This window comes from Bidens hawaiensis, unplaced genomic scaffold (assembly GCF_021521415.1).
Source record: "Bidens hawaiensis isolate Kalapana, Puna unplaced genomic scaffold, B.hawaiensis_p1.1 tig00012724_1, whole genome shotgun sequence".
Lineage (NCBI taxonomy): Eukaryota > Viridiplantae > Streptophyta > Magnoliopsida > Asterales > Asteraceae > Bidens > Bidens hawaiensis.
In genome coordinates, this window is record NW_027492052.1 from 308,869 (window position 1) to 318,888 (window position 10,020).

Consider the following 10,020-nt stretch of genomic DNA (forward strand, 5'->3'; position numbering starts at 1 on the left):
TTATTTGAAACCGGATCAGGCCAAATATCATATATTTTCACTTCTAATTTATATATACGTTAAATGAGTGTTTCTTAACGCTCACTTTTACAACAACGTAACTTATTCTTAATTTCGAATATACTGTTGCGAAGTTTCTTTAACTACGTTTAAATATTATTCAAATTTTTATTAAAAAATGATGCATTGCCCGTTGTGAAGCACGGGCCTTTAATCTCTAGTTTCATGCACTTATTACATATGATGAACATAAAATAACAGCTTTAATTCGTAGTGATGGACATTGGACAAGGCCTAAAATGACTTCCAATCAGTTTAGATTGTGAAGTGTAAAAGGGCAGAAGTGCCATCAAGTCCCTTTTCTCTATAATAATCTGCGTATTCTTTTATTGTTATACCTCTATATTTTGCTGGATTATCTTTTGAAAGCAACTCAGCGATTGGTTCATACACCTTAGATGTCTGAATCAGACCCGTGGTGAAGAATGAAGCCACCGATACTCTTGGCCCAGCCTTGTTTGCCACCACTTTGTGTTGCGAACTCACGAACTTATCGTTTGTAATCAACTGTAAAATACCAGTGCATTTATATTTAGACACTATGCTTTTAACTTCGAAGAATAAATCTCATTTTCGATATATATTCGATTGGCATTAAAAGTTTTAACCTCATCAATGAAGTGTGAGATACCAACTTTATACTATAATAGACCAAAAAATAAAATGACATGAAGCTTAGAGAGAAAGAGAGATGCCTGCAAATAATCTCCGGCATTCACTACAAGAGCTCCCAGTATAGGAGGAACATCTGTCCACTGATTCTGATAAAAGATCTTGAGGCCGCCGATATGATCTTGCAAAAGAATGGTGATAAAATCATTGTCGGTATGGTTTGGGGTGCCTATTGTTAATTCAGGTTGTGGGCAAGAAGGATAATAATGGCCAAGAACAGCAAGCCCATCCGCACATCCCATGTCCAAAAGGTGATTAGGATCGAGCCCAAGAGCCTCAGACATCAGCTCGAATAAACAAACCCCGAGTTTCATCACTTGGTTCGAATAATCCAACAAAATCTCCCTATAACAATATCCCAATCAAACAAATTATCAATAACTAAACTTAATATCTTTTGGTTAAATTCTTAGTTTATAAACAATGAAGGTATTTCAGTTTACTCTTAAATAAAATTCAGAAGGCTTTTAGATCATTTTGTCTGATAAAAATATGCTAAAAATAAATTTAGTATTAAGTCAAAAATATGCTAAGAATAATGATTTCTCATATAATATCCATCCATTGACCCAAAACCATTTTGGACTCCAACTCACCAAACCCCCTAATCAGTAAGTAGAATAGTATTGAAGCTTTTTTATTTAGTCATCTATTATTAATGATGTGATTTGATAGTATATGTACAAATAAGCCACTTAATATAATGGTATATTTAAACAGATGTAATTGTTTACAAATTACACATATGTAGCATATTTACTCAAGAATCATATCTATTCAACTGTCACCCACCACCCTAAATTTATATAAGAGGGTTTTGTAAATTGTAGTTGTGAGTGAAAATTATAGGACGGGGAGAAAAATGTAGTAATTTTTTTGTAAATATGGAGAAACATTGTTTGCCTTCATTTGTTTTTTAATATTTGTTGAATTGGTTGTGAGTGGAAGAGAGATAAAACTGTAATGATAAAGGCATAGAAAAATATTATTTAAACTGAACATAAGAGATAATTCTAGTGATTTTTTAGTGTAATTATAAAGATAAGGATGAGGACCTGTCGGTAATGCTAACACGCTAATTAAGGGCTTTTTAGACTATAATAACACTCACAGAGGTTGATCGGGATTTTTACACTTTAATAATACTAAAAAAATTATACTGGGGACTTCTAACCCGAGCCTTATCATTCAATCTTTTATTGAGGTGTTAGTGATTTGATAGTATGCATATGTATATAGCATATATTGATTTGATTAAAAGCCTCTAAATGGGTGTTCTTATAGCACATAGCATGATCGTAATAATTTCGCTTATTGAAAAACTATATAGTAAGCAACTAACTGACAGGATGATACGTCAAAACAAATCGACTCATACCTGCAACTTGGTGGCAACTCGTGTGGTTGGGGAGGGTCAGGAACCATGGTGCAATAGAACGAGTCACGCCAGTTAGTCACTGGAGCACCATACAAATCGAAGTTGCTATTATACAACCATCTTGTCTTCCCATTAAAATCCCTCGTGTACCACTGCTTCTTCACCTCAGTGTCCTGCTCATGAAAATCCATCACTCCTTTTATCATCTCATCCAAAACACTAACCGGGATTCCATGATTCACCATCTGAAAGAATCCCCAACTCTCCAACGCATCCTTCACTTGCCCGATCACCTCTTTAAGTCGTATAGGATCTTCATTGATTCCTTGGAGGTCTATGGTTGGAAGAGTAAGTTGTGTTTGTTGGGAGTTGAGGTTTTCAGGTGTCGGTAGATGAAATATTCTAGGGACTTCGGTTACTCCTGAATCAACAAGTCCTTTTACACCGGTTTTGGTTTCGTCAAACGCAGTGAGCTCCGCTTTGCGGTCATACTCTGGTTGTCCAGACTTGTCACTAAGAACCATTTTTCAAACTTTAAGTGATGAATAAATGATCAGTTTTAGTTAGTGTATGATACTTATAAGGATAACGTGTAAGAATTGTTTACTAGAATATTCAAAGCTATGTTTTCTTCTAAATTGAAAAAAGAGTAATGAACAAATATATATTATCTTTTACAAGAGCCAAAATGTCGACCAGAAATAAATGAAAATAGATAAATGGACTTCTCTAATTGTCAGTCAAGATAACGGCCTTTTTATTTTATTTTTTCAAAAGTGTTTTTAAATACCAAACTATTAAAACAATATCTAAATGTGTATATATTATACCTTGAAATACAAATTTAAACAAATATTTGAGCTGGCTGGAGCTCAAATTTCAACTAGTTAAGAATAAACAGTTTAAATAAGTAAATTTTATTAGCAACCACTGGCTTTGTCTAGTGGTAAAAATGACTTTTAACCAAAAGGTTACGGATTCTGGTATCATTTTAGACATAGTAAAAAATAGCCGTTGTTCAGGGGGAAAAAAGAATAAACATTTTGAGTCGAGCTCGTTAAACACGTTGTACTCTCTTGTCACACTCTTATATGATTCATTGTATCATTAAATTAACATATCAAGTTACCTCGAATTCATGATGATTAACCATATAGTTTATGATATTTAGCTAAACTGGAGTAATTATTGTAACCCTATCATCTTTTTGTAGTACAAATATTCTAGTTCAAAATTGTAGAGTAACAATAATTATCATAGTTAATTTATACGTTTAGTAGATTAATTTTATCTGCACCCTTAAAAAGTAAAACCTGCAAGGTGGTGGCAACTCGTGTGGTTGGGGAGAGTTCGGAGCCATGAAGCAATACATGGTGTCTCGCCAGTTAGTCACCAGTGCAGTGTACAAGTCAAAGTTACTAAGGTACGCAAACCTAGTCTTCCCACTCAAATCCCGTGGGTACCACTGCTTCTTCACCTCCGTGTCTTGCTCATGAAAATCCCTCACTCCTTTTAACATCCCCTCCAAAACATTAACCGGGATTCCATGATTCACTATCTGAAAGAATCCCCGGCTCTCCAACGCGTCCTTCACTTGTCTGATCACCTCTTTACGACGTATAGGATCTGCATTCATTCCTTCAAGGTCTATGGTTGGAAGAGTTGGTTGTGGTTGTTGGGAGGTGAGGTTTTCAGGTGAAGGTAGACGGAATATTCTAGGGACTTCGGTTACTCCAGAATCAACAAGTCCTTTGACGTCGGATTTGGTTTCGTCGAATGCTATGAGCTCCGCTTTACGATCATAGTCCGGTTGTACTGATGTGTCATTGAGGACCATTTTTCTTGTGGTCTTGGAAAAGGAAAACTTAGAAGTGATGTATAAATAATGACTCAAATTTTAGTATATGATATTTATAATCATAACGTGGTCCAGTTGTTCATTTAAATAAGAGTTTTGTTTCCTTCTAAATAAATACAAAAAGAAAAAATGAAAATAAAATATATTATCATCGTTGCATAGTTATTTTTATCTACATTTCTGTATAAATTTTATTCAAAATCGAACAGCTTTATGTTTCGACGTAATTATTATTCAAGGCCAAATCGGGTCAGATAACTTATTTCTTTACTTCTTTTTTGTTTTTTAAATAAGCCAAATACGCAACTTTTTCTTAATTCGAACATGATGTTACGAAGTTCTTTTTATCTACGTTTAAATTTTATTCAAACTTTATTAGAGAATTGCCATGGTGCGCGTTGCGAAGCATGGGCATAACCCATAGTTACATTACATATTACATATGATGAACATAAAATAACAACTTTAACTCGCAGTGATCGATAAGTCCAAAATCACTTCTAAATATTTTAGATTTTGTAGTGATGAAGGGCAGAAGTGCCATCAAGTCCTTTTTCTCTAAAATAATCTGCATATTCTTTCATCGTTACACCTCTATACTTTGCCGGATTGTCTTTTGAAAGCAACTCAGGGATTGGTTCATACACCTTCATCGTCTGAACCGGACCCGTGGTAAAGAATGATGCCACCGATACCCTTGGTCCAACCTTGTTTGCCACCACTTTGTGTTGCGAACTCACAAACTTGTCATTTGTAATCAACTGCAAAATCCCAATAAATTATATTAAGAGTGTAAGACACTAAGCTTTTAACTTCAAAAAATTAATCTCAATTTCGATTTTTGAATATATTTGATTGTTGTTAAAGAACTAATGATGATCAAATAAATGTGAGATATATACCAAGTTTATAATATATAGTAGACCAATAAATAAAATGACCTCATGAAGCTTGAAACTTAGAGAGAAAGAGAGATGCCTGTAGAAAATCTCCAGCGTTTATTACAAGAGCTCCCGGTATAGGAGGAACATCAGTCCATTGATTTTGATAAAAGATCTTGAGGCCGCCGATATGATCTTGCAAAAGAATAGTGATGAAATCATTGTTGGTATGGTTTGGGGTGCCTATTGTTAATTCAGGTTGTGGGCAAGAAGGATAATAGTGACCAAGAACTGCAAGCCCATCCGCGCATCCCATGTCGAAAAGGTGATTGGCGTCAAGCCCAAGAGCCTCAGACATTAACTCGAATAAACAAACCCCGAGTTTCATCACTTGATCCGAATACTCCAACAAGATATCTCTACAACAAGATATCCCAATCAAACAATATATCCATCAATATTTAAACTTAATCTCTTATGGTTGAACATTTAATTTACAAACAATAAGTTATTTCAGTTTTATCACTAACAAAAGGCATGACTTTTAGTTCATTTTGTCAAATAAAAATGTTATAAATAAGTCAATTAAGGTGCTGTTTGTTTTTGAAAACAAAAACTGTCTGCAATCTGATTTTATGTCTGCAACTGAGGATGTGGTCTGAAGATCTGCAATCTAAAGATATAATACTGTTTGTTTTATAAACTGGATATCATCTGCATAAGCTGAAAATTAGTTAGCTATCATATATATCACTATGAATAGAAGTCGTTTAACGTTTGTAGACTACTAAAATAATTGGTGGTGGTGTATAAACTATGGAAGTGGGTGGCGGTGGACGATTGGTGGTAGACAATTGTGGTAGGCGGTGAACGGTGGTGAACTTATGTCTGCGTGCCCGCAGACATAACCCTCCTGTAGACGTTTGAAGCAAAAACAAACAAAACCTAACTCAACAAGATGAAAAAGACCCAGCCTAGAAATCTATATCAATCAAAACCATTTTGGTCTCTAACCCACCTACCGGTAGAAAATATTAAAGTTTTATTAATTAGTCATCTATTGATAAGGATATTATTTGATAGTATATGAAAAAATAAGGCAGTCATATAATATATTAATATATACCATATCAATCTTAACTAGATTATTAACTCCTGAAAATGAGTACTTGTATAGCATGAGTGCATGACCAATTATAAAAAAAAAAACTAAAAACTATCTACTAAGCAACTAGATAATATTATATATCAAAACAAATCGACCCATATAATATAACTGTTATTTAACAGTTTAAAAAGTAAAACCTGCAAGGTTGTGGCAACTCGTGTGGTTCGGGAGGGTTAGGTGTCATGGTGCAATAGAACGAGTCACGCCAGTTAGTGACCGGGGCACCATACAAGTCAAAGTTACTATTGTAGATCACCCTTGTCTTACCGCTCACATCCCTCGTGTACCACTGCTTCTTTACCTCCGTGTCTTGCTCATGAAAATCCATCACTCCTTTTAACATTTTCTTCAAAACATTAATATTAATTCCATGATTCACCATTTGAAAGAATCCCCAGCTCTCCAACGCTTCCTTCACTTGCCCGATCACCTCTTTTCGACGTATAGGATCTTCATTGATTCCTTGGAGGTCTATGGTTGGAAGAGTAAGTTGTGTTTGTTGGGAGTTGAGAATATTCTAGGGACTTCTGTTACTCCGGAGTCAACAAGTCCTTTTACGCCGGTTTTGGTTTCGTCGAATGCTATGAGGTCCGTTTTCCAGTCATAGTCCGGTTGGAGAGAGTTGCCATTCAAGACCATTTTCTTTGTCACGTAAAGACAAAGTTATTGGAGAAGTGATAAAGAGTGAGTTCATGTGTAATATTTATAGCCATAATAACGTGTCCGTTTTGTTCACTAGGAATGGATAACTATGGAAATTCTCTTAGCACTATATTTCAAACTAAAATTAATTATATATATATAAAGAGAGAGAGATTGATTTAGAAAATATCAAATAAGAAGTTTGATTATCCTAAGAAAACTAGGAAGAAGAGTATTTTTGTCTAATACCTTAATATTGAAAACTCATTTAATTTAATTTCAAAAACTCACTTAATTAAAACTCACTTAAATTTTCACTTATCTCCTACAACCACCACCGCCACCCGCCACCCACCACCACCTTGCCGAAAAAGTCTTCGGAAATTTCGTCGGAAAGTAAAACACTATGAAAAATACAATGTAAAAACACAATGGAATAAACACACTATGAAAAAAAAAAACACAATGACAAAAACACAATGAAAAACACAATTAAATTACACAATGTAAAAAATACAATGCAAAAAACACTATGAAAAAATAAAACACACTTGTATAACACAATTTTGATAAAACATACTTTGTAAAAAACCCACAAAATTTTTTTTTTATTTTTATATAGCAATATGGTACTCATATAAAAGATAAAAAAAACACTCGTTATTATGGTGAAATTGTTTTGAAAAAAAAATGTCGTATAAAAAAGTTATTAGCGTTTTAAAATGATGGGGGTATTTGACATGTGTCTTGCATGTGGATAGAGAAAGTCAACAAATGTGTTATCCCTATTATGCTCTTACCCTTGTTTTACACTTTATGATCTCTCTAATTAAATCTCAACCATTCAATTTTAAAATGAATGGACAAGATTATTTCCTATCCTTCTTAGGAAAACTAATCTTCTTATTATAACTCAACCCTATAGATATATATATATATATATATATATATATATATATATATATAAGAAGTAGATTTTTCCAAAGAAGTGTAGAAAGTGCGTTTTCATCGTTGGATCTCATAAAACACACTGTATAATAAACACACCGTAACTAAGATAAAACACCGTATAATAAACAAACTTTTCATATCTACCGTCAGATCAATATATATATATATATATATATATATAGAGAGAGAGAGAGAGAGAGAGAGAGAGAGAAAGGATCCAATACAATAATTGGTTATCGGACAATAGATACACGAGTTAATACACCCTTGATCTCAAAAACCAGACGGTGGCAAAATTGAAATTTCTTTCAATTCAGTTTTCTACTTGATTAACCGCTCCATCCATGTTTTGGGCAAATCGTAGATTAATTCGTTTTTATAAATCGTTAACCAAAATTAAGCATCGACTCCAAAACGCTGAATAAGTCCACAAGCAAAATCAAATCACAATTAAAAATTGAACGCGAAGGTTTGTGAAATCGTGAATCAGTTTTAGAGAATGCCTGATAAACGACAAAGATGACGAAGAAGAACGGTCATTTTGTTACGAACGTTTAATTGATTTTCGTTTGAACGTGTAATTGATTTTGTTTGAACGTTTGACTCATTTTGTTTTTGAAGGTAGTTGAATTTTTTTGAACGTTTAACATTTTTATTGGTTTTGTTTGAACTTTCAACATTTTTTATTGGTTTTGTTTGAACGTTTAACATTTTTATTGATTTGTTTTGAACGCTCAAGTTCAACACCCAAAATTTTGTTTTCAAACGTAATTGATTTGTTTTGAACGTTTAATTGATGCGGCGAGTATAATAAACACTAAGCCTCATAAAATTGTTCAATTCAACATTCAAAATAAGTTTCAACTGTAAAATTAAATGCTCAAATATGTATGATTAGGCAAAAAAAATGAAGAACAAACTGCAATCATTTGTTTAATAAAAAAAACTTTGACCGATTGTGTTTGAAGTTTATTTGCAGGTACTGGACATATTAGGGTTAGATAACTCAATTTAGTTTTATGTCAATCAGCAGAGAAGTTGATATGGATCGACGGTAGAATTATATTCATATGGATGGACGCTCGATGAATCATTTGATGAATTAGATTTAGGTTAATATAAATCCCATGGTTCACTATCTGAAAGAATCCCCCGGCTCTCGGACGCGTCCTTCACTTACCCGATCACCTCTTTACGTCGTATAGGATTGTCATTGATTCGTTGGAGGTCTATGGTGGGTAGAGTTAGTTGTGGTTGGTGGGAGGTGAGGTTTTCGGGTGAAGGTAGTCGAAATATTCTAGGGACTTCAGTTATTCCAGAATCAATAAGTCCTTTGACACCGGTTTTGGTTTCGTCGAACGCGATGAGGTATGTTTTTCGGGCGTGGTCCGGTTGGATTGTAGATTTGTTGGTGTGAACCATTTTTTGTTTACAATGAAAAGGGTGTATGATTTCTAAAAAAAGGTGTATGTAACAACTAACAAGAAATAAGAGTTTGGATAGTACTATTTATAAAGATTAGCATGTATCATGTATGTACTATTTTAAAAGATGTATACAATGGTCAGTTGTGTTTATAAAGATGCATAAAAACTTAAAATAATGTTCATTTTAAACAATGTGGTCAAATTTTTGTCTATCATCATCATATATTACTCAAATGTCTATTACCAATAACATTGGTTTAATCATTAAACTTCTTTAGACTCACTTATTTTAAACCAGTAGTTATTTGTCACGTGTGGTATATATACCGTCGGCCTTACTTATATACCGTCGAAAGATGGCCTGATATACAATGTCGGCCACACAAATATACCATCTGATCTTAACTTCATAATTTCTTTTCTAAAAGAATTTATAATTTAAAAATAATTTCCTAAATTTTTGCAAGGCCGACATTATATACCTTCTTCCGACGGTATATATGTAACGTCGACGGTATGTATGAGAGTCTGACGGCATGTATAACACATAACAGATGGCTACTGGTTAGTGGCAAATGAGTGTAAATCCATAAAAGGATTACTCATGAAGACACATTAATGTTCTTTAATTACAACATAAAGAGTTAAGACTTCTATATTATCTTTAAAGTTTGATAACAACTTAAGAATTGTACAATCTATATTAATGTACATAAAAGTATCATGAATCCTAAAATGTATAGTCATTAAGCTACAAATTATATAAACTTATTTTGCAATCTCATTTATCGTAATAATATTGTTAATCGTGTTACTTAAAAAGAAAGCCGTCATGTTTAAACCTAAGCTTCTGTTGAAGCACCAATGTGGTCAAGAGATGTTCGACACTTCGAAACCCCTTAGTTTGTATATCACTTGTGAAGATCTGCGAGTGACAGCCGAAGGTTTCCAGAGGCCTCAATCGAACAAATCAATCAACGAAT

At 33.6% G+C, this 10,020-nt stretch overlaps 2 protein-coding genes across 4 annotated transcripts; both read right to left on the reverse strand.

Moving 5' to 3' along the window:
• On the reverse strand, positions 1-4,049 carry LOC143541919 (1-aminocyclopropane-1-carboxylate oxidase homolog 1-like). 2 transcript variants are annotated; one of them, XM_077034603.1, is made up of 3 exons: positions 3,424-4,049; positions 756-1,077; positions 1-567 (listed from the first exon to the last, which is right to left on the reverse strand). In XM_077034603.1, exons 1-3 carry the CDS (start codon positions 3,945-3,947, stop codon positions 316-318), a joined length of 1,098 nt encoding a protein of 365 aa, XP_076890718.1. In that variant the 5' UTR covers positions 3,948-4,049; the 3' UTR covers positions 1-315. The 2 variants fall into 2 exon arrangements, with proteins under 2 accessions (XP_076890718.1, XP_076890717.1); XM_077034602.1 differs by lacking the exon at positions 3,424-4,049 and adding an exon at positions 2,111-2,685 and having other exon boundaries at positions 196-567.
• Positions 4,050-4,304: 255 nt separating this feature from the next.
• LOC143541924 (1-aminocyclopropane-1-carboxylate oxidase homolog 1-like) lies at positions 4,305-9,032 on the reverse strand. 2 transcript variants are annotated; one of them, XM_077034609.1, is made up of 5 exons: positions 8,884-9,032; positions 8,807-8,816; positions 6,155-6,534; positions 4,947-5,268; positions 4,306-4,729 (listed from the first exon to the last, which is right to left on the reverse strand). In XM_077034609.1, the coding sequence occupies exons 1-5, from the start codon at positions 9,030-9,032 to the stop codon at positions 4,478-4,480; spliced, it is 1,113 nt and encodes a 370-aa protein (XP_076890724.1). In that variant the 3' UTR covers positions 4,306-4,477. The 2 variants fall into 2 exon arrangements, with proteins under 2 accessions (XP_076890723.1, XP_076890724.1); XM_077034608.1 differs by lacking the exon at positions 8,807-8,816 and having other exon boundaries at positions 4,305-4,729; positions 6,155-6,512; positions 8,852-9,032.
• Positions 9,033-10,020: the final 988 nt, after the last annotated feature.